Genomic DNA, 25,495 nt, shown 5'->3' on the forward strand with positions numbered 1-25,495 from the left:
AACTATCTCCTGAGGCCATCTTGTAGCTCAATAACAAAATAATTCAAAAAAATAATTCGCATCACCCATAATTACTATAAGGAGCTCTGGTAGCATAGTGGTTACGAATCGAGCTGCGAACCTCAAGGTCATCAGTTCAAAACTACCAGCTGTTCCGTGGGAGAAAGATGAGGCTTTCTGCTCCCGTAAAGATTTACAGCCTTGGAAACCCTGTACAGGGTCACTATAAGGCAGAACCAAATCCACAGCACATCATGACCATGATGTTTAAACTGGTGCAGCACTGTAGGATAAATACTAGAATGCTAACCACAAGGTCAGCAATTCAAACCTACCAGCTGCTCCTGGGAAACCCTATACAGGGTGGTCATGAGTTGGAAACCACTCTATTGTACTTAACAACAATAATGTGACAAAATATGTAATTGGCATGTTTAGGACTTGTATTTAGGTATTCTGACTTAAAGTTTCATAGCTTTCTACTATGCTGCAGATGAATGAATAGAATCTTCCCTTTCACTTACTAAGAGAAACAAGAAAGAGAGAGAAAGAGAGATGGAGCAAACACACATATCTAATATTCTCAGTCGGGTACCCAAGAATTAAGGCAGAATTAGAGATAAAAATGTGTCCACACTTAGAAAATATAGAGAGTATTTCTGTTGCAAAGAAAGGTAAAGGTAGTGAAAATCTTGTGTGGCCAACGTAGATATATAGAAGATATAGGGGGCACTCAGATTATAGAAGAACTTGCAATGCTAAGGAAAGGCATGTGAAATGTTCACCCTAAGCCATTTGTATTTTCTAAAAGTGTTTGATTAAGATTGTGACTGATAACAGTGAGTAATGAGTTGATGTTTATGAAAATTAATTTGGTAGCACTATTTAGAAGAGGTTGGAATTTTTTTTTTTTTTAAATAAACTAAGTCAAGAAAATCAGTTATAAACTTGGTAAGTGTGAAACAGTAACAATTAGAACTAAAGTAGCAAAGGTAATAAGGTAATAAGCAAGGAAAATTCTTGTAGGGATAGAAATGAAAGTTTTCAATAACTAATTGGATTTAAAAATAGGAAAATAAGTTAAGGATGCCTGAAGTTTTTACTTTTAGTTAATGGCAAGATAGTATTTCCAAGAGCAGAAAAGGAAGATTTAGAAAGAGTAATTTGCTTGAAGGACAGAGGATCAGATAAGAATATCTTAGTTCTTTATTTCACCCTGCATGACTTGGACTAGAACGTTGTTGGAAATGTGTAACTGGAGTTCAAAAATTAAGTTTGGCTGATTTGTTGTTGTTAAGTGCCGCCGAGTAGGTTCCGACCCATAGAGACCCTGTACAGGGTTTCCGAGGGTGTAAATCTTTATGGGAGTAGAAAGCCTCATCTTTCTCCCGCGGAGCAGCTGGTAATTTCGAACTGCTGGCCTTAAGGTTCACAGCCCGATTTGTAACCACTACGCTACCAGAGCCATCTATCACTGAATGGATGACTTGTTTCCATTTACAGAACCTTGGAGAACTAGAAGCAGAGCAAGTGTGACGTAAAACAATGACAAGGCAGAACATTCTTGAAGGTTTAAGTTGAACTGGGAATGTGTTTATGCAAATATATTCTAGTAGTATGGTCAAGGTTGTATCTATTATTTATTTATTTATTTAATTGTGAATTGGATGAAGGGTTACAGAGCAGATCAAGGTTGTATCTTAGGATATAGTTCTGCATGACAAATCTAATGACAATTTGAAAAATAGATGTCTGGAAGCCAAGTGAAAGAGAAAAAGATACACTGTGCTATTAAAAAGAAATTGGAAGAGCTACTTCATAATAGGCCATAAATAGTGACTACTGAAGGTTTCGTTTTATATTACATCTGATAAATATTTTATAGAATGGGGTGGTTGCTTGAAAGAACTTAGCATATGCAGGTGATAAAGTAAGAGTTGGATGGAGAACTGAAGTTTGGGGGAATACTATGTTAAATTGTAGCGTGCAGTGGAAGAGGGGAAAATAAATTATAAAGGGAGTAGACTAATATGCAGGTACAACTGAAGAAATATAGTGTTTCAGGATAAAATAATCGAGTTCTATGTTGCAGAAATGCCTAAGATAAAGACAACTGAGAGAAGATCATTAGAATTAATAAGTACATAACTGGAAAATGTTTTGAGAATAGATTTTAACTAGATTGTTGGACTGGAAGCTGGAGGTACAGCGTTGAGGCAGAATGATATAGTATAAAGAAAATGAATTTTTAGGTGTGACAGAGTTAAATGGGAATCCCAATTCTGTCACTTACTAGCTGTGTTAATTTGGCTGCATTATTTGAAAATATTCATAGTTTCCTAAACTGTAAAAGACAATAATTCCCAGCTGTATGATTCTTATAAGGAATAGATGAGGTAGGAAAAATTGCTTGGTTGAGTGTCTAGAACACAGTAATTTTAATTAAATCTATTCTTTTAAGAACAAGTCATATGAGAAGGAAGTAGAAAAATTAAAAATATAAAATTTTATGAAAAGTTTGGTTGTGAAAAGACCTGAGGAATTTGTAGGGATGATTCATTTGGATAGTGGGAACTGAGTATGTTTCTGGTAAAGAAAAGAGCCAAGACAAGATAAAGTGAAGAGCCAAGAAAGAAAAAGGCAATTGCTGGATGAAGAGTCTGCATGACAGTAGAATTTAGGATCTAGCTCCCAGGAGGAACACTTAGTCTTAAAAAGGATCAGACACTTCTTGAGACTATTTGAAAAAAGAACACTGATCAATACCTCTTTAAGTGCAAAGAAAGGAAGCTGTAGGATGTTTTTTGAAAGCATTTGCTTTCTTAGAGAAGAGAAAATGAAGGAATGATGAAGTAGAGTTTAACTAAATTGGAAAATTTTAGAAAAAAGAAAACATCATGAAGAAAGAAAAAGAAGTTCACAGAGAAGAATAATTTGATTGCTCATCAGAAGTGCGAGACCAGTGACTGAATCAGAGTTGAGATAGATTTCACTAGAATCGGCTGTATAGGGTTTCCAAAGATAGACTGATGGGTCTGATATATACATATATTGCTGTTGTTGTTCTCATGGTGTGTGTGGCTGGTGAGTTTGAACCACAATGTCAGCAGTTCAAGTTCACCAGCCACTCCTTGGACATACTATACAGGGTGAGTTGAAACCAACTTAACAACACATAACAACAGGCTGGCAAATCATTCTTAGGCATGGTAGTAAATCCTAGAAAGCAGAAATTATCCTAAGAAAAGGGTTACAAACTAAGAGGTGTGCCATGATATGTGCAAACATGAAAAAGTGATATAAATCAACAATATGGCTTAAAATTGACTGATTGATAGTAACCTGGAAGTATTTTTCACACTGATTAATTAAAATTTTACTATGGGTGGGAAGATACAGCCATAAACTTGGGAATATCTGACAAGATACAGGATAGTGGGAACTGAGATAAAGACAACTAAGATAAAGACAACTGAGAGAACTATTTGTCTTATTATCCCCAGAACTGGGTAATAAGTAGAAGGGAATAATAAGGTGTTGTACATTGTGATAAAGGTTGGATCAAAGAAGGAAAGATGAAACCCAATGAGCTTCAAGGTAAGTTTTTTAATAGGACAGGCTCCAGAATTTCAAAGATTCATCTTGAGATAGTGGGGAGTTGAAGAATGTGTACCCTCTCAGGGGCCTCTGCATGAGTAAACCATGTTGTAATCATTCAGCTAGTCCTCTGGTCCAGTCCACAGTGGGGAGCCTAGAAAATCTTTTATGAAGATCTTTTAAGTATATATTGTTGTTATATATAAATATGTATATATATATGACTTTTGGAGGAGAAATCATTCTTCATTTGGAGTAGGAAAAGAACAAACATTTTCATCAGAGTGGGAAGAAGCAATGACCATTTCAGAATGAAATCAACTAATTGTCTTGGAAGAAGGGGTTACAGTGTCAATACTGTGAATCTGCATTGTAATACATTGTTCCTAAGGGTACAGTAGGTGTTGATGCTTTATAAAATCTCAGCAGGTCAGTTAAAACTATCATGTCTTATATCTTTGTTGTTCATGGTAATTAATTATATATTGAGTATCTATTTATATGAGAGACAAAAATGTAGTAGGTACTGGGTATAGATATAGGCAAGATCCCCATTTTGATGGAGCATACATTCAGTTGGGGAAATGGAGAATGAGGCAAGGACAACAATGGAATATTCAAAAAAGTTATCTTTGTGGCATATCACATTGACTACTCAGGATCTGAAACATTTTGTGTGTACTGTGTATATGTGTACATGCATGTACATTCATAGCATATGTATAAGTGTAGGTGTGTATGTGTGTGTATATGCATATATACATGAAGAAAGGCATAATAAAGGAGGTTGTAGCTGTGGATTTTCCTGGATATGCCAGTCTCCAAGTAAAGGAAATAATTACAGATAAATTTTGAGGTGAAGGTAGTTGTGATACAGTGTGGCAGAAATTAATAAAATACCCTTGGTTTGTTTTGTATCACTTTGAGAGTATGTTTTGTTTATTGTCTATCAAAAGAAAAGAAAATGAAGCTATTTAGTATTACTAAAATAAATGTGGTGAGCTAATGATGGGAGTATAAATTGTCAAAATATTTTTGGAAAACAATTTGATAATATGTATTAAGAGCATAATATGGTCATATCCTCTCAATATGTAATTTTAGGGAATCTATGCACTAGACTACAAGGTCAGTTTGAACCACAAAGTCGGTGGTTCAAGCTCACCAGTCACTCCTTGGAAAACCCTATACAGTGTTGCTATGGGTCAGAATCACTTGGCAGCACTTTACAACAACAATCTTAACAACAACAACATCTTAAAGGATCTAATTCAAAATGTGGACAAAAGCATTATGTACAAAAGTGGCTCACAGTAGCATAATTAACAGCAGAAGTAAAATGCTAAAATTTTATAGATGAATAGAGAGACGTCTTGTTCTCTAGGGTTGTCAGTGTATCTATAGTATGAACATTATGTAAATAATTAAAAGTATGTGTTCAAGGAGTTTTTAGTGACATCGTATGATGGTTAAGGTTAGGTATCAACTTGGCTATGCTATGTTTCTCAGTGTTTATCAGATGTTACGGAATCACACTGTATTTTGTAAGCAATCAATCAGTACAAAGGGGAGTTCCCTTGTGAATGTGGCCTGAATCCAATATACAGGCATACCTCATTTTATTGCACATCACTTTACTGAGCTTCAAATGTATTAAATTTATTTTTAAATTGAAGGTCTATGACAACCTTGTACCAAGCAAGTCTATCGGTGCCATTTTTCCAATAGCATGTGCTCACTTGTGTCTCTGTGTTACGTTTTGGTTAATTCTCACAATATTTCAAACTTTTCTGTAATGCCATTGCACATTTAATAGATTATAATCTAGTGTCAACATTACTTTTATATGCACTGGAAAACCAAAAATTTCATGTGACTCACTTTATTGGAGTGGTCTGGGACTCAAACTGCAATATTTCCAAGATAAACCTGTTTATGGATGTTCTGACAAAGTTTGCCCTCTCTCTACCCAACTTGTTATCTTCTGACATCTTTTTTTTTGGATTTGAGCCAGAAGCCTGCAGTCTGATCTGAAGAGTTTGGGTTTGTCAGACCCATGTAAACACATGAGGGAGGAGAAGCCTCCAGCTTGATATCTGACCCTCAGTTTTCCAGCCTCTACAATAGTGTTAGCCATTTCCCTGAAATGAATCTGTCTCCAAGAATAATTTTATATATACACTTCACTTGTTTTGCTCCTCTAGAGAGTCCAGACTGAAATTTAATACTTAAAGTGGTGTTAGAGGAACAAAATCATGAGGATGTGTTTTTTGGAATTGGTTCTCAAGTTCAGCTAGTTTTATAGGCATTGATATCTCTACCTCCAGTAGCAAAGAGGGCCTTGTTAATCCCTGGTGTGAGGTTACAATATCACCATTAGCAGATCTGCTCTTTGTGATACACAAGGCTCTATGTGATTGTATGTTTAATATTTTTCTACAATTTTGTCAGAATGAGAAGTATAAGGAAACTGGTCGAACGGTTCTACTTTCACTAGACAAAGTGCTGAAAGAAAGGGATAAGTTCAAAGCTTCAGAGCCACATCTTAAGTCCTGTATTATGGTGGTTGTGGGCCACTGAGTAGGTTCCTACTCAAAGTGACCCTGCATAGGGTTTCCAAGGCTGTAAATCTTTACGGAAGCAGAAAGTCTCATCTTTCTCTATGGAACGGCTAGTAGGTTCGAACTGCTGACTTTGATGCTAGCAGCCCGACTCATAACTAATATGCACCCAGAGCTCCTGATAAGTGCTGTATTCATGACTTTAAGATTGTCACTTATGCTCTGAAACAAAGCTTCATTTCTTGTAGTAATAGAGCTGATAATACTAAAACTCCACTCCAGATTTTTATCATAAGACTGACTAATTTACAGTGCCAATTGAATTCCCAAGTTAAAGTGAAGACATTGATTGGTTCGAAATGGGATCCTAGAACTTAGAAGAGGACATGCAGGTAAGTAGTCAGGAAGCTGGAGACAGAGTCCCTAAATTCCATTGATTCACTCCTACCAACAGCACCAGCCTTCTCACTTGCATCTGAAGCCATATGAAGAGATTGCTCCATCTTTGTCTTACAAGCCATCCTCCCAGCAAAACCATTGTCTCTTCCACCCTATATCTGATGAGATTAGCCTAGCCATGCCTGAAGAGCTTTTATGATATGGACTAGTGTGGTACCTGGGATGTTGCTGTGCAAGCCACTCTGCCACTTGGGCCATATAATCTAGTTGATTAAATGTTACTTTCAGTGTCAGTGACAGAGATCGCTATTTGGAGTCAGTGGCTAGTTGGAGTCTCTGGCAGGTCCCTAGTGGTGAATCACAGCACAGGCCACTACAATTTTGTAGCAAAGCACTACTAATCGTACATGGCATTGCTAAATGTCTCAGAACCCACTCTCACCACTGATTTTTGCACCAACATAACTAGACTTAAGTGTAAGTGAACCCAAGTGGTGAAATATGAAGTGTGACCCAGGAGTAGGTAGGCCACACTCCAAAAGCACTGCTTGACTTTTCTAATATGTCCAACAGAAATCTTGAAAATATGAATGGAAAGGCTATTAAGGATGTAGGATAATGGTATAAGAAACATTACATTGGATTTGGATGACTCTATCGATACGGGTTCAAGAAATATTAAGTTGCATCAGTCTGACTTAATTGATATGGCCCCTCCCTTATGCAAAGATTCTTCATTCATTGTTTAAGCTTGAGAGGTTACAAAAGAATCTGTTAGTTTCTTTAATTGGTTACCGAAGCATTGGATTAAGTATTGGTCTACATTAAATCACATTGAAATGGTAGAGCAGCCTTGGTATCCTGTAGAAGAAGGTATAAAAAGGCTTAGAGAAATTGGCATGCTTGAGTTGATTTATTGGGTTGGACCCAAAGAATCACCCTAAGAGTGTCCAGAAGACAAGTTCTCTTTCCCCAGCAACTCCTGTCATTTCTCATGGTCATGGTTGCAGGGATAGAGGTTATGCATTGATCAAGGTTGACTTGGTTATAGTCACTGCTGAGTGCCCACAACACTGAGTCCTCAATATGGCAGCATTCCTAGAAGTGATTAGCCATCCCTGTGTCAGGTTTGTTACATTGGACCATGGAGAGGGCAGTGTTTTGCTTTTACTAGGATACATGCTTATTTTCTATATGTGTTTGCCTTTCCTGAAGGTAATGCTTCTGCCAAAACTACTATCAGTGATTCACAGAAAGTCTTATACACCTTCATGGTATCCCAATCAGAATTGCCTCAGATAAAGGAACTCAGGTCCCAGCAAATGAACCATGGCGATTGGTCCATGCTTATGGAATTTGGTTGGATTTAAGATGTGGCTCTTACCATGTTTACCATGTTTCTCATCATCCTGAAGCAACTGACTTGATAGAATGATGGAATGGCCTTCTAGAGACACAATTAGGCACCAGCTAGATGACAAGTGGTAGAGTAGTTGTTACAAATCGGGCTGTGAACCTCAAGGTTAGCAGTTCCAAACTACCAGCTGCTCTGCGGGAGAAAGACGAGGCTTTCTGCTCCTGTAAAGATTTACAGCCTTGGAAACCCTGTTCAGGGTTGCTATGAGTCAGAACTGACTCGATGGTACTTTACAACAACAAAAGATGAAAAAACATTTTAAGTTTGGGGCAATATTCTCCAGGAGGTTCTATATTCTGTAAACTAGCACCCAACATATGATGGTGCTTCTCTATTAGCCAGAATTCATGGTTTCAGAAATCAGTGTGGTAGACACTATCACCCATAGTGTCCCACAAGAAAAATTTTTGCTTCCTATCCCCTTGACTTTATTCTCTGTGGGTGTATGGGTCTTAGTTCTAAAGGGATAAATGCTGCTGCCAGGAAAAACAAAACTGGTTCCATTGGAGTGGAAGCTAAGAATGCTATCCAGCCACTTTGAACTCCTTATGCCTCTGGATCAACAGGCAAAAAAAAGGGACTTACTCTACTGACTGATGTGGCTGACTCTGATTACTAAGAGGAAATGGAATTGATATTGTATTATGAAAGCAAAGATGAGTACATCTGAAATACAGGATATCTTTTAGGACATCTAAGTGTTACCATTCCCTTTGATTAAAGGCAATGGAAAATTACAGCAGCCAAATCATGATATAACTACTAATGTTCCAGACACTTCAAGTTTGGGTCACCCCACCAGGCAAAGTATTGGGTCACTCAACCAGACAAAGGATCATAACCAGCTGAGATGCTTGTTGTGGAAAAATACAGAATGGGTGGTGGAAGAAGGTAGTTCTAAATATCAGCTACAACATGTGACCAGTTGATAACTTTTTTTTTTTTTTTTTAGTATTCCTTATTTTGTTTTACATGCATGTGTGTGTGCATACATACATACAACAAATATCTTTGTTTTCTTCCTTTTCTTATTACATTAATCAGAAAATATATGATTTAAATGGGGCTATTAACATTTTTGGAGTCCTCATGTGGCACTGTAGGATAAGTACTGAACTGCTAACCACAAGGTCAGTGGTTCAAACCCACCAGACATTTCTAGGAAACCCTATACAGGGTTGCTATGAGTAGGCAACAACACAATGACACTTAACAATAACAGTGTATTTTTGGTTGTACTTATGTTAGTTTTAGTTATATCACGTTAAGCACAGTATGACTTTATTATTGTTTTTACTTAAGAGATTATTTGTGTGTAAGAAGATATGTGCAGGTACCAAGAAGACAAGAAGTGGATTGTAAGGTTAAACTTCTGTTCATATTGGCTAGGCCATAACTCTCAGTGGTTTGGCGCGTATTATGTAATGATTATTCCGTCTGTGATCTGAGATGAGCAGTCAGTCAGTTGAAAGGGGAGTTTCTTTAGGGGTATGGTCTTAACCTAGTATATATGGATGCTTTGCCAACACTTACCCCCTCTCTCAATACTGCATCTGACTTGTAATCCTCTGACTTTTGGTTCTTGGGGTGTGAGCCTGTCATCTGACTTGTAGATTTTGGGATTTGCAGAGACCCAACCTTAACTTTGGCCACCACTGTATTTCAGAGGGGAGTTCTGGTGTGGTGCTGTGGCATAAACCGGCAAGCTGCTGCCCAACCTCCCAAACAGACCCTGCAATCAAACGAGTCAGGAGAAGCCACCAATTTGATACTTGGCCCACTTGTTTTGGGACTTGTCAACCTCCACAAGTGCATGAGCTATTCCTTGAAGTAAATCTTTCTCTATATATTTATATATGTATGCTTAACTGTTTTTGCCCCTTTAGAAAACCCAGCCTATGGCACATGGGGAATGTTCACAATATGTGATATATGTAAAAAGATTACGATACAGATTTTTCTATACTGCATGCTATTAATAATTAAAACAATTCCACAAAATTGGATGGAAAGAAGACAAAACACTTTATCCTTTAACTGCTCACCACAATTTGTAGGCAGAGCCTTCAAAAAATTATGGAGAAACTTCAGTTTTTAATTTCTGTTTTCATATGAACTTTTTGAGGCCCCTTCATATATGTGACTTGCATATTCAGAAATATCATGTTTTAAACTTTGTGCTAGATCCGAAGCATAATGCCTCGGCAATTTTACCATAAGTGATTGAATCTTATTCTGGAAGCATCTGAAAGATCAACATTTACACATATAACAAACAGACACCTAACCTTAACTTTGGCCACCACTAGTGGTTACGAATCGGGCTGCGAACTGCAAGGTCAGCAGTTCGAAACTACCAGCTGCTCCGCGGGAGAAACATGAGGCATTCTGCTCCCGTAAAGATTAACAGCCTTGGAAACCCTGTGCAGGGTCGCTATGAGTCGGAACCGACTCCACGGCACCTAACAACAACAACATATTTCAGAGGGGAGTTGTGTTGTGGCGCTGTGGCATAAAGCACTAGACCGCAAGGTCGGCTCCTTGGAAACTTATACAGGGTCACTAAGAGTCGGAACCAACTTGACTGCATTTAACAACAAGAAGTTAAATTATGTTTTATACTTTTACCTATCAAATTTGCATTTGTTGAATCATAGGTATTGCAAGTGCCTTTTCAACTTCAGGAAAGTAAAAAGCCATTCCCCTGAAACACAATCAAACCAGGTTAAGGCAATTACCAGGAGCAATTCTTTATATTATCCAGTTGCATAACACACTTCTTGAATAAATGACATATCCTAATTTAGGATACATCACCAGATTCAAGTCAGAGAGTATCCTCTGCCAATCGATATGAGTGCGGGTCACTGGAAGATCTCTTCGTAGAATTTTCCTCAAGGCTTCATTAGATAACTCCTGTAATTCTTCTAAGACTGCAACTTGAAATTTATTCTCTTGTTCTTCCACAAGCCTAGCAAAACTTAGAGCCAGTTGAGCTTGGTTAACTACTTCCAAGCTTTCTTTCAGGTCCTTGGAGATTTCAACATGAAGATTGACACACCTGAAGTAGTGAGCTTGCACAAAAATTCTTCCTGTTACTTGGGTCAGAAATGGATTTATTTGGAAAATCCATGTGGATTTCCAAAGACCATTCCAGTAATCACCTGATTGGTAGTTGTGATCTTCAATGCAGGCTATCAAGAACTCCTTCTTTTTCACAGTTTTTCTCAGCACATTGCAGTTTCCATTTGGAAAGTGATCACTCACATACAGTTTCAAGGCACACAGAACGACAGTTCTTAGGTATTCTGTCTCATTCTGAATGATACCGTGACTTTGGATGTCTTTTAATTGATTTTGAAGTAAATCAAATTTGAAAGAAAGTTTGCTTTGGTAGTCAAAAAATCGGTAGTTACCCACTTCATTGTGGTGAGATAAGAGTACTGGATTGCCATCGATACAGAGTGGTACTGAATATTTTTGGCAGTGTTGGTGGCCTGCACACTCACCTTGAAGTTGCATAAGCTTTTCATCACGGATAAGCAGACAGAGATCATCGAAGGCATTTACAAATTCCCCGGGAGGAGCCTGTATTAGCAGTCTGCGAATCATTCTTTCTTTATCTTTCTTGCTTAGCACTTTAAGTGACATGTTTGCTTGCAACAGAAGCAAAGCTTCTGAAATAAAGAGTGTTCAAGGGAATGAGAAAACATTCCATGAGACACCTTTCTTATCAGGTGTTAAACATTCAAGTTTAAGATTATTGTGCTTAACCATCAAAGCAGGTAGTTTGGCAGGCTGTGAGTCTCCTGATTACATAATAAAGAAGCTTGTGCTATGAGGGTTAGAACTTTTGATGATATCACAATGGGTGCTCACACCAAAAGGAAAAAAAATGACAGTCACCTGACATCATGGTCCCAGCCAGCCAGCTAAACGTGTTTTGAAGACTTTAAAAGCTAACCTTCCTGAGCAGACTTCTTCAAAAGTGATGTGTTTCTGTGTGCTATATCTTGTAAGATATTGAGAAAAGCAGCCTGGAGCTCCATGAGAGCATTTGACAGCGTTTTGCACCTTAAGGGATCATTCGGGAATTGATTTGTACTCAGACTCTCAGAATATTTTCCCCAAACCCACTGGAAGGCCATTTTGATGAAAGGTTAGAAGGGTTTAAACAAACAAACAAACAAAGTGAAAATAAAATGAGATACAATGGCAGTTCATGGGGGAAAATGTCAGCAGCATGCTGTATCTATAAACATTTGAATTTTGAGGTGGCCAAACCTAGGAGTCAGAAAGTGTGAAGGGCAGGCATTGAAGATCTGTTTCTCTTGTATTGGTTCTGTGGGACTTCATAGTGAGCTAGGTCCAAAGAACAAAGGCAACCACAGTGTGTTCTCTGTTTTCATTCTAGAAAAGAGGTGGCAGTGGCAACAGTAGAAGATTATCAAGAAATCTCATTCCTGCAAGAGAGCAGAGTTAACCATATTTGGAGTCTGTAACAACATCTAATGGGAAGAGACTTCATAGTGACGAAAACTGGCATAACAAGTCATGAGAGTATTGAGAACAAATATCCACTCCAAAGTCCTTTCTGTTCTCCTATCTGCTCGCTCTCTTGACCGACTCCTTTCACTAGATTTTTTTTTTCTTATTATTTTGGGAGAGTTCTGAACTTAAGTCCCTTTCATTTAAGTACAGATTACTTCCTTCCACATCTGTCTTGAGCTTTTCTGAGTTTCCCTAGCTTCCTGTATCTTTTTCTTAGAAAAACAAGTTTTGCTACATTAAGTCATAACTATCAAATTTAAGAGCTTCACAATAGTTCTGTCTAAAACTGGATAGATATTTGAACAATTTTTACCTACATATTTCATGACTTTCTATAGATGATCCTATTTCATCTGAGCCTTAGCCTTTCAAATTGAGATGTTTTAAGTTTTGTAGTTTGTTTTAAATAATAAGTAAATTAGATTACTTTAGTTTTCTTTGTTACATTAGATGTAAGCTCACCATAATAGTATTGTTAACTCCCTTTTGATGGCTATCAAAATGCTGGGTTTTTTTGATACATGTATAGCTGGAATGGAACATCTTTCAGTGTAATAGCAATAATATATATCATAGTGATAATAATTATATCCATAATGTTTATTATTTATTGAAAACTCAGTAGTAAAAGCAGTTCAATGATATATTAAAGATTTATTTAGTGATCCATCTTTTCTAAGATTTTGTTGCTATTGTTAGGTGTCATCAAGTTGGTTCTGACTAATAGCAACCCCGTATAGGGTTTCTGAGAAACAGCTGGTCACTTTGAATTGCCTACGTATGGTGCAAACCAACCTTATTGTTCAGTGTTTACCCAACAGCACCATGTTAATATATTCATTTTTCAGTTGAAGAACTGAGGCTGAGAGAGGTCAATTATGGGGATTCTGGGAGTTTTGCTACTTCCCATGGCCATGCCATAAGGAAATAGAGGGTAATAATGTTTTCATGTATTTTCCAAGACATTATTTTATTTCTTAATTTTAAAAATCCATATTCTTTTCTTCTATATTTTATTTATTATAGCATGGTAACTACCTAATTTTATGTTTGTCTTCAATATTATTTACATTTAAATTATCTTGTCATTTAATTTGTTCACAAAATATATACCTTTAAGAATATAAATATATTTTGAAGACTAAAGAGAAATCAAACATTATTTTAAGCATTTACAATACTTAATCATTAATTATGAGAATTTCCTTAACTTCTTTTTTGTGCATCATACATGGTTTTTACTGAAGATTCATGATGAGTTTAGAGGTGGAAAAATTAACCTACAAAAAACTGTGAAATTACTTGGAAAATTAGACATCCAATGTGACATTACTCATGTGAAATATATTTTTAAGGTGAGATTAAATCTGCCTCCCACCCGTATCCTAAGTAGAACTTAAACCACTGTCAGTAAATATCAGTATCCATTTGGACTTTGTATGGTTTCTATAGAAAATATATATGAAAAATTAACCTTTTAAGAATTAAAGCACTTAATGTTAAATATATCTGAAATAAATTTGGAGATAATTTATCTAGGAGGTGAAAATAATTCTTGACAAAATTATATAGAAAATGTTTATCACTTTAGGACAATCAGTTTAATATATAAGAACATATGAGAAGATTCAAAAAGTTTGTGGAAAAATAAAACTGAAATAAAATGGAATTTTTCCATAAGCTTTTTGAAGTCCCTTCATACAGTATATACAAGTAATATAATTATATCAACATGGATAGTAGCAATAAACTTGAGCAATGGATAAACTTAAGAAAATGTTGTATTCATTCTAAGAGAGAAAATTGTGCCCAAAGATTTCTTTGCCTAAAGAAGGACTAGCTGAAAGGGAAACTGGCTCAGTTCTGTGAGTAGAGGACAGAGGGAAGAATCATGAATAAAATGAGAAAAAAGCCAAGTATGTTGGCTGAGTTTTTGAGTAGGAAGTTGGCACATTTCTTGGATAATCAGGTAAGAATGTTAGAGCGAACAGTCTAGATAGTTATGAAGAGAGATAACCTGAATATAATTTTGGCTTCTGAGGAGTGGGTAGTTGGATTCCTAGTCTATGTTGAAGCAGTTATGACCATCACAGACTATGAAGGATCAGAGATTTTACCCTGCTTGCAAGCTAACAAATTAGCCTACTTTAGTTTCATGGATATTGATAGAAAGGAAAGCATCTGGGTTAGAGCTAAAAGACAATTCCCCACATTCAAAATTGCAAAGGATGAGCTGAGGAAGGTCAGGTGACTCCCACACACGCAACAGGTTATGTTAGAGAAAAGAAGCCTCAAGTTAAAGGACCCCAAATCTTGTATGCTTGACAGTAGGTCTATTTGATATTTGCCCTGAAGGAGGTCATCCTCTTTACTATTTAGTGTTGTTGCTAAGTGCTTTTGAGTAGGTTTCAACTCGTAGCAACCCTAATAGAGTTTCCAAGGAGTGACCAGTGGTTAGAAGTCCAGTTCTTATCCTACAGTGCCATTCTTTATTATTGAATAGTAGACAAATATGTTCTCTGTTCTGGAGGGAGGTACTAACTCCCCCAAGACTGTTGGCTATGCAAATATCCTTGAAAAGATAGCTCTAAAGAGGGACAATTTGTGCTTCTCTTCAGAAGACATGCAGAAACACAAGAAACACATGAAGAATGAATTGGATCACAACAACCACTTTCTCAGAAGATTTAGCTAACTAAGTTTACACATAACTAACAGGAGGTATAAAAAAAAAGGAAAATTGTATTTCTCAAGAGGCTGGAGTCAAAAATCTAGAGTTTCAGGGATATTCCTGTGAATACAAGCAGCGTAGGCTGCTACAAGTTAATCAAAATTTTAACGGATTCATTATAATACTGCATTTAAAGAACACACGTTTTTGTGAATACCAAAGGTATTCAAGGAAAAACAGCTATGTGCTTCCAAATTTAATGAAATCCACACTCAACATAATATAAATCCAATGCTGTTGATTCGATTCAATTCAGACTCATAGTGACCCTCCCTAAAGGACATAATAAAACTACTCTCCATAGTGTTTCCAGGACTATAAATCTTTGTGGAAGCATGCTGCTCATCTCTCTCTGCTGGAGAGGCTAGTGGGTTAGAAACAGCGACCTTTTGGTTAGCAGCCCAATGCTTAACTTACTCTGTACCATCAGGATTCCTTCAACCCAATATAGGGATAGTAATATGAAATATTTTAAGTATTACTTGGTGATTATCAAGTTTCTTTGATTCCCCCTCAAAATAGAGATATTGTTTGAAATGGAAGTGAATGAAATATATGCCAGATTTAAAATAATTTGGCAGAATGTTCAATATTTATAACAAGTACAGAAATTAATTGGAGTTTATGATTATTTGGACATGAGCGGGCCTGAAAGGTCTGCTTTATTTAGCAAAACCTTTTTGGAAAGGCTGTGCAAACATTGTTAATTATAAAAATTAGAGAGGCAAAGATTGCTTAGATTATTTCAAAAATTTTGTAAAAATGACTCAAGTGTATTTACATGTAAGCAAGGCTGATGGTCATGATGAACAATTCTTAACATTAAAATAATTACCCTGGTGACATAATGGTTAAGTACTCAGTTGCTAACTGAAAAGCTGGTAGTTGGAAACCACCCAGCAATTCTGCTTTGTGAAATGGAGTTGTTAAGAGTTGGATTTGATTTCATAGCATCTAAAACAACAGGTCAAATAAATAGATAATATTTTTGTTTCCTTGGGCTAAAGTCCTGTTATACTTTAAAATTTTAATAAAATAGAATGCTTAAGGAAGATATATCGGCTAACTGAATTTTAGGCGCATCCAGGCCTTTGCTTCATCTTCTGTTGCTAATCTTTCCACATTTTATCAGTACACTTCTGCTAGAGTAAATAAAATGAGCCCTAATGAATTTTACTTTAATGACTAAAATCATCCTGTCTCAGGGATATTATTATTGGCAAGATAAATGAACTTAGAGATTTTTAGCTCTATTAGATTCTAGCTGAGTAGTACTTGGCAAGCCAAAAAATCTCTCTGATCATATTTCTGAACCTGCAAAATGGGGATATTAATACAGTTATGTCACAGTGTTGTTCTGAGTCCTAAATAAAATATGTGTGAAAGTACTCACTATCAGTAGGTCCTCATGAATAACAGTTGTTTCAAACATATAGGAACCGGCTTTAAATTATTAATTTCCTAAGGATCTGTGTTCAAAAAAATCTTTGACCAGAATTTATTTGCCTATAAAATTTCAGAAAAGACCATATAACTTTATGACGTTAACAATGTACACACTCACAACTTCTTTCTACAAAATTAATTATTGAATCATTCTTGAGCAGCAGTTCCCTAAGTTGTTTTATCCCTTTGCCAAATTTAATGTGCTTTTATCATTGTCTTCAATTTAAAATATAAGAAGCATTATGGACCATTTCAATGCTCATAATTAATCTTAGATTACAGTTTTGATTGTTGATTGAGCATAAAAATGGTATCCTACATCATTTCAAGAACTGATGTTACTATGTTGTTGTAAAGTGCCGTCAAGTCAGTTCTTACCCATAGTGACCCTGTATAGGATTTCCGGGGAGTAGCTGGTGAGCTTGAAGCGCTGATCTTGCAGTTCAAACAGCTTTGCAGTCTGGCTCATTAACCCACAGTGCCACACCAGGACTCCTGATGTTATTATAGGACTTTAAGTCTTCAAATTCCCTGTGCACTTAACAACTATTATTAAATCTACTGTATGTGCAAAGCACCCTTTTAGGAACTGTGGGTTGTAAAAAACTGAATAAAATAGGATAAATATTATTTATTCACAGATAAATAATTTATACATTTATAAATAAAATAAAGTAAGGAGGAAAAGAAATACAAAGAAATGAAAATTTATAAGATGGCTATGTTAAGTATCATAATACTAACAAGGAATCTGCAAGACAGAAAGTATTTTCTATTTGACTTGGACTTTTATAGACATATCATGGTGGAGGTGGGCTTCTTGCTGGGTCTTGAAGAGTGAGAAGCAATATGTGTAGAGTTAAGTACAAGGCATGTTTGGAGAATAGAAGGTAATTCAACGGAAGTCTGGAGTATAAAATACATGAAGAGGAGTAGTGAGAAAGAGTAACAAATGTATGCCAGAGGATGGAAATTCGAATGTCGACTATGAAATTAGGTAACTATTGATATTTTTTTGAAAAGATAGTATCAATGTATTTTTTGGATAAATAATCTGGCAACAGTGCAAAATGCATTGGCAATTAGAAGACAAAGAGAAAAAGCTGATTATTCTTATGCTACCTCTGATCTACAAACTCACATCAATTCGGTCCCTTACATACTCATCTAATTACACAATTTTCTGTTTGGATGCGCCTTAAATTTATGGTCGTATCTCAACTGGTCCTTCATAATCTAAACATTTTGTCTCTGAAAATAAAGAGCGTCAAATCCTCTTCTAAATATATTCTCTCATTTGACATATAATTTGCCTGAAAGGACCCTTTATATTTCTTTCTCCACTTCTTCCCATTGCAAATAATTTTGCCGTCACACCTATCTTGATAACTTTTTTATGCCTCGTGGTTGATTGTGTGCTGTGGAGTCAGTTTCAACTCACAGTGACCTTATATAGCATGTCCGGGACTGTAAATCTTGACGACAGCAGAACGTCTCATCTTTCGCGCTCGGAGCAGGTGATAGATTACTACTGCTTGCAGTTAGTAGCCCAACTCATAACTACCTACACTACCAGGGCTCCCTAAAATATTAAAATCACTGGCTAGTCTCTTTACTCATTTTATTTATCTCACTTTACTTAAAATTCTGTCTTTCTGATTTCAATGACATTGCTGTCTCCTAGCTCCCCTTTTAAATCTCTGACTATTCTTTTCATCTGTTCTGTGATGGTCTCCTCCTCTTAAAATTGGGTTTATTTTCTTTCCTCTGACTTTACAAACTCTTCCGGAGTAATCTTATTGACAGTCAAAGCTTAAATGGCATATGGGAACAAATCCCACTTATTTTTGTCTTGGGTACAGAAGCCATATAAATAATGCCATTTATTCATCATCTGCCATATTCTTGGTGATAGATTATGATTTCTCACATATGATATAAGTAAATATTCAAGGGGCTTATTAGCATATCTTGTTACACATAATAATAATTGAGGATAAGAATATTGATATAATTTGCTCATATCTCATATCACAATGAGAACTTGTATCTGGATCGGTCTGATTCCAAAGTCTATGTGTCTTCTTTTATAACATGCAGCCTGACTTCTCCAATATCTTACTTTTACTTGAATACCCCAGAGATACTTCAAATTTGATGGAGCTTATCTTCTTCTTTAGATTCTTCTCTATTTCCTTTTTATTCTATCAGTTACAGAAACCAAATATCTGACAGATTCCCACACTTCTTCTCTTATCTCATCTCCACATGAACTTGTCTATCAAAATCCCCACCAGGTCGACCCCTTGCTACACTAAGTTAAATTCCTCACTACACTACTTGTTACTTCATCTGTGGTCCTCAGACTAACATCTATGATATCCTCTGGGAGCTTGTTAGAAATGCAAAATCCAGACATAATGAAGCCAACTCTTCATTTTAACAAGTCCCTAGGTGAGTCATATGCACATTAAAGTTTGAAAAGCTCTAAAAATTGGCTTCCTTGTCTTTAATCCCAGTCTTTACCTTTTACACAGCTGGCAGGATGATTTTTCCAAAATAAGAATCTATATTTATGATTTCTTTCCTTAAAGCCGTCAATGACCAAATTTTCATTCCAGCCTTATCTCTCACTACAGTTTTGCTAACATCCCCTTTATTCACAAGCTTCTGATTCATAGCACTGTGGTTTTATTAACCCTGATCTCAATAACTAGAATGGACTTATTTCCTCCCCACTTTCAAACACTTCATCTTTGAAGACTCAGTTCCTTGATCATCTTTTCTATAGGCTCTCCTTTGACTTTCCAGGAGGAGTTGTCCAACTGTCTTAATTGTGTTTTTCCTCAATAAAGCTTCAGTCATAGACCTAGAACACTTTTCATGCCTGTCCCCCTCCTCTCCTCCCCTGTATCCTCTGTAGATTCTAACTGCTGACCTTGTGGTAGCAGCTCAACCCTACAGTATGAGCTCTTGGAGGCCAATAACAACATATTATGCTTGAATCCTTATTACGCCATATAGTATCTGGCTATATATAAATTTGATTAGGAATAAAGAAAAGGGAGAAGACAAAGTTTCTCAACAGTTTAAACTAGTGTGTCAGATTTGGGGGCGGGGGGAGAAAGTTCGCAAAATATATTTCAAATATTTTGGATTTTCTTCCAGAACTCTTGCTAAAAAGGGTATTTGTTGTTGTTGCTAAGTGCCATTGAGTCAGTTCCAACTCATAGTGACTCTGTATAGGGTTTCTGAGGAGCAGCTGGTGGGTTTAAACCACTGAACTTGTTCACAGTTCAGTGCTTAAAAAGGTTATACAGCATATACCTAATTGAACACCCAATATAAGCTGAAATTCCTTAAATAAGGTGTGTCCTTTGTACCCCTAAATATTGGTTTACAGTTCATTAGCTGTTTGCCAGGGCAGCTGTGAGGACAGAGGTTGAAGAGGAATGTAATCCTGAAGTGTTCCCAGCCACTGTCACCTGGAGATAATGTACCTCTCCAATGTGGACCCCTGGTGTGGCGCTGAAGGATAAGCGTTGGACAGTTCAAACCCACCAGTTACTCCTCCTGTACAGGGCTGTTATGAGTTATGAGTCAGAACTGACTCAACAGTACTTAACAACAACAACCAATGTTAATAAAAGCATGTTTAGGAGAAAGTAAATTGTCATTCACAACCACTAATTTTTACTCTTTTATTTAGGAAACATAGGTTACCTAACCCTTTCTGGGGCCCTACTTACCACTTGGCATGCTGTGAGTAAGGTTGGGCTACCCTGCTTCTGACAGAGTTCTGAAATGGGCTTGTGCATAGCTCACCTACCCCTTTTCTGACTGCCCACATCACTGCTGTAGTGAGCAACCCCATGGGTTCTGTTTCATAATGAAGATTGTATATTGCTAATCTCAGAGTCAACCACCTCAAACACTGATGGTCTAAGGAACACCATATCACAGCTGAGAGGAATCCAAAATGTTTCTCTGGGTGTTTCAAAAGATGCAAAAATTTCCAACGACATCTGCTTGTGGCTTTCATTATACCTAATATTCTCTTATTTCTAATTGGGGATCACATATTAATGATGGAGACAAATTTTTTGGAAGATTAAAGACTTTGGATAATTAAAAAGACAAGAGCAGGCCTAGGAGAAGGAAAGTGGATTCAATCAGAATGAGCATTCTCCCCGCAGATCCCCTCTCCTCTGATCATCAAATGTTCTACTCAGAAGTACCTTCTCTACTTGCCACAGACTAAAAGCCAAAGGGGTTCTGATTTGGGATCTGTTTGTAGTTGGGCCTGGGATCATACTTAGTCAGAGAGTTGGTTTAGTTAGAGTTAAGAGGGGCGGGGAAAAGTAGCACAAGTCTGGCAGGAAGATGCAACAAGGTGCTTCTGATTCTCTTCTATGTTTCAGTTCCTCTGATCTTGACAAGGGAAGGAAATAATAAAAGTCTCAGTTCTTTTCTCCCTCAGCCAGAGGCTAATACAATAGGCTACGGGTGACTGCTGAAAAAAAAGTTCTGTGGGGTTATCTGTGTTGGGAAACCATGCCATTTTCCCTTTCCATCTTTGTCAGGTTTTTGTGGAGGCAAAAGGAAGATAAGGTTGGAGAAGCACCTACTCAAACGGCCTGTGAGCCTAGACATATGGGGTGCCATGGTCCCCAGGGATCCCAACCTGTGGCGATCTTCTATCAGTAGGGTTGGGAAGAGAGGGGAGAGCCAAGTTCACGCCTGTCTGTGGTATAAGCTGGATATTGTAGGTTCGGGATGGACAGCATGGTACCAGGGCTTCACACAAATGGCAGAAGCTAAGACCAGGTCTGGAAGATTTGGCCTTAAGGGTATTTAATTTGTAGCCCTTTTTCTATCTTTCACAGCTAAAACTGGGCAGCACTGTCAGTTGTACTGTGGTGGCTTCTGTGTTGCTGTGACGCTGGAAGGTAGACCATCAGTATTCAAATACCAGCAGGTTTTTAATTTCAACAGAGCTTCCAGACTAAGACAGATAAGGAAGAAAAACATGGTAGTCTATTTATATAGGCTGGTGTTATTAGTTACTATTGAGTTAATTCTGATTTGTGGTGGTCCCAACTATGCTGCATAACTGCTCATAATTTTTTGTTTGTCTCTTAATAATATTTTATTGATTTTTTTGGTGAAAATTCTCAGGTTAGGCTTTCATTTGACTTTTCCATACCAATTGTTCAGTGACTTTTATTACATTTATCACAACATGTCAACTTTCTCTTTAGTTGTCTTTTTTTTTTTTTTTCCCTCCCTTTCAGGCACTCTGTCCCTTTTATCTTCTCATTTTTGCGTTTGAAACATTGTTGATTTTTAGGTGTCAAATTAATGTGTTTTTTTTTAAGTAGTGCACTACGAGGATAAGCACTGGACCAAGAGAGACTGGTTGGAACTGCACGGTTGGCAATTCAAATTCACCAGCTGCTTCTTGGAAACCTGATATAGAGTTGCTATGAGTGGGAACCGACTCAATAGCGTTAAACAACAGCATCCTTTATTTTGTGTGTAACTCTGCTATTTCACTAGAAGGTTGATCTCAGAGGATAGCCTGAGTTGTAGATTGAAAGAGTCTCTCAGGACTATAGTCTCAGAAAGTTTTCTATCTTTGCAGTTTGTCTATTCTGTTTTCATTTGAGTTTTGCTCAGTAATTTCCCCCCATCATATCTGGGATCACTGCTGTGGTCTGGTCAGAATGGTCATTGATGGTAGCCAGGAAGCATCTAGTTGTCCTGGTCTCAGGGTAGATGAGGTTGAGGGTGTGCTTTTGGTTACATTCTTACTGTGTTACTCCTGACTGGTTGAACCCTATAGATACATCTTGGATGGATGCACATAAGTTTGTAAGGCATCAGACTCTACTTTCTTTCATAGGCTATACAGATCATGATTTTTGTGAAATATTATTGCTCTTGTTAAGTGCTATGCTACACCAATTGACTGAGGAGCTCTGGTAGCATAGTGGTTACGAATCAGGGTGTGAACCGCAAGGTCAGCAGTTCAAAACTACCAGCTGTTCCGCGGGAGAAAGATGAGGCTTTCTGCTCCCATAAAGATTTACAGCCTCGGACCCTGAACAGGGTTGTTATGAGTCGGAACCGACTCCACGGCACCTAACAACAACAACAACAACAACAACATACCAAGTGACTGAGTAGTCCATGAGACTATGGTTCTAAATCTTCAAACACAGAAAACCAAAGTTGGGAGGTGTTTGGCAATGTCTGAGAAGTATCCACATTTGTATATTCAGTAATATATGTGCCTGCACCCATGTTTTGATGTACCTACAGCTATTTCTGTAGTCCTAGTGTGGCACTGCGAGTTAATGTACTGGACTGCAAGGTTGGTTTGAACCGCAAGGTCGGCAGTTCAACCTCATCAGTTACTTCTCAGAAACCCTATACAGGGTCGCTATGAGTCGTAACTGACACAATGGCACTTAACAACAACAGTTATTTCTATTTGTTCTCACCTCTGTTCACATCTGTACCAACCTGTATACCTATTTGCCTGTACTGACGCATAAGTGCTTATATGCTTGTTACTTTGGTTATGCTGTGCTGACTACATCCACAATCAGTGTCACTTTTTCCATCATAAAAAAATAAGTAGTCTTTACTGTATAAAAGGTACCCTGGTAGCACAGTGGGTTGCAGCATGGGCTGCTAGCCACAAGCTCAGCAGTATGAATCTACCAGCTGCTCCATGGAAGAAAGATGAAGCGTTCTGCTCCCATAAAGATTTACAGCCTCAGAAACCCTATACAGGGTTGCTATGAGTCGGATTTGACATTACAGCACATAAGTACCACCACCACTGTTTAAAGCATACTTCCCTCCTTGCACACCACTCCCTCCCCCTTTCCTGAAAACCAGTAATGAATATTGGTCTCTCTATATTTGTCTATTCTTGTTTAATCATAAAAAAGGAATCATACAATATTTGTTTGAATATGCTTGACTTATTTCACTTAGCTTTATGCCCTTCAAGTTCACTCAGTTATGTTTGGTGAACTCATTGTTAGTCTTGATTGTTGTGTAGTATCCCATTCTTGTCTGTTAGTTTGTTGTACTATATTGGCTTGCGTGTTGCTGTTATTCTGGAAGATATGCCCCCATTATTTTAAATACTAGTGGGGTCACCCATTTGGGATAGGTTTCAGCTGAGCTTCCAGAATAAAACAGATTAGGAGGAGACATGGACTCCTTCAGAATATTTAGTAACTGAAACCCTTATGAATAGCAGTGGAACACTGTCAGAGAACACCAGAATATTGAATAGTGAAGCATGATAAAAAGCACCAGAATGTTCTCTAGTATAGTGTTGGAAAATAATTGCCTCAGTTTGGAAGGCTTTCAAAATACGACTGGAGAAGAACTGTCTCCTCAAATTATAGTTGACCATGATGATGATAATGGAGTAAAGCTATGGAACCTTCATTTGCTGATGCAGCACAATTCAAAATGAGGAGAAACAGCTGTAAACATACATTAATAATTAGAACATGGATTGTATGAAGTATAAATATAGGAAAATTGGAACTTATCAAAAGTGAAATAGAATGCATAAACATTGGTATCCTAGACATTGGGGAGCTGAAATGGATTGGTATTGGCCATTTTGAATGTAACAATCACCAGTTTACTGTGCCAGGAATAACAAATTTAAGAAGAATGACATTACATTCATCAACATAAAGAACATTTTGAGATCTATCTTGAAGTACAACGCTGTCTGTGATAGGATAATATCCATACAACTACAAGGAAGATCAGTTAATCCAAATATTATTCAACTAAAACCAGTGATGAAGAAATTGAAGGAGTCTCCTGGTGTTGCACTGTGGGTTAATATGCTAAACTACAAGGTTGGTTTGAACTGCTAGGTTGATGGTTCAAGTTTACCAGGCCCTCCTCAAAAACCCCATACAGGGTCACTATGAGTCGGAACCAAGCCATGGCATGGAACAACACCACCAATTTCTTCGCTTTTAAATTAATCAAACATGCAATCAAGATGTATTGATAATTACTTGAGATTGGAATGCAAATTTTGGAAACAAAGAGGAAAGATGGATAGTTGGAATACATTACCTTGGTGATAGAAACCATGATGGAGATCACATGATAGAAATTTGCAAGACCAATGACTTTTTCATTGCAAATACTTTTTTTAAACAACATGTATACATGGATCTCACCTGATGGAATGTACAGAAATCAAATTGACCACATATGTGGAAAGAGATGGTGGGAAAACTCTATCTCATTAACCATGGCAGACTGAGGAAAAGATCATCAATTGTTCGTATGCATGGTCACACTGAAACTGAAGAAAATTAAAACAAGTTTACCAGAGCCAAAATATTATCTTGAACATATCCTAGCCTGAACTTATAAATCATTGCAAGAATAGATTTGATGCACTAGACACTGATAACTGAAGACCAGAGGAGTTGTCTGTAAGGGATGACATAAAAAACATCATACAGGAAGAAAGCAAAAGTCCATTATAAAGACAAGAAAGATGGGAAAGACCAAAATGGATGTCAGAAGAGACTCTAGAACTTGCTCTCCATTGTAGAAATGCTAAAGCAAATGGAAGAAATAGGGAGGGAAGAGAGATGAAGAGAAAATTTCAAAGGGCAGTTCGAGAAGACAAAGTCAAATATTATAATGAAATGAGTAAAGACCTAGAATTATAAAACCAAAAGGAAGAACACGCTCAACATTTCTCAAGCTGAGGGAATTGAAGAAAAA

The 25,495-nt window shown here is 37.1% G+C and overlaps 2 protein-coding genes across 2 annotated transcripts in view; one reads left to right on the forward strand and one right to left on the reverse strand.

The window, feature by feature from the left end:
* Nucleotides 1-10,708: 10,708 nt before the first annotated feature.
* CAPZA3 (capping protein (actin filament) muscle Z-line, alpha 3) lies at nt 10,709-11,782 on the reverse strand. The gene has a single exon (XM_006866017.1). The coding sequence runs from the start codon at nt 11,623-11,625 to the stop codon at nt 10,726-10,728; it is 900 nt and encodes a 299-aa protein (XP_006866079.1). The 5' UTR covers nt 11,626-11,782; the 3' UTR covers nt 10,709-10,725.
* A 424-nt stretch (nt 11,783-12,206) lies between these two features.
* Nucleotides 12,207-25,495, forward strand: part of PLCZ1 (phospholipase C, zeta 1) — a 104,191-nt gene continuing 90,902 nt past the window's right edge. Inside the window, exons 1-2 of the mRNA XM_006866060.1 lie at nt 12,207-12,272; nt 13,725-13,880. Of these exons, the coding sequence (XP_006866122.1) occupies nt 12,207-12,272; nt 13,725-13,880 (222 nt within the window). The remainder of the gene's footprint in view (nt 12,273-13,724; nt 13,881-25,495) is intronic.

The sequence above is a fragment of the Chrysochloris asiatica genome, unplaced genomic scaffold (genome assembly GCF_000296735.1).
Source record: "Chrysochloris asiatica unplaced genomic scaffold, ChrAsi1.0 scaffold00086, whole genome shotgun sequence".
NCBI lineage: Eukaryota > Metazoa > Chordata > Mammalia > Afrosoricida > Chrysochloridae > Chrysochloris > Chrysochloris asiatica.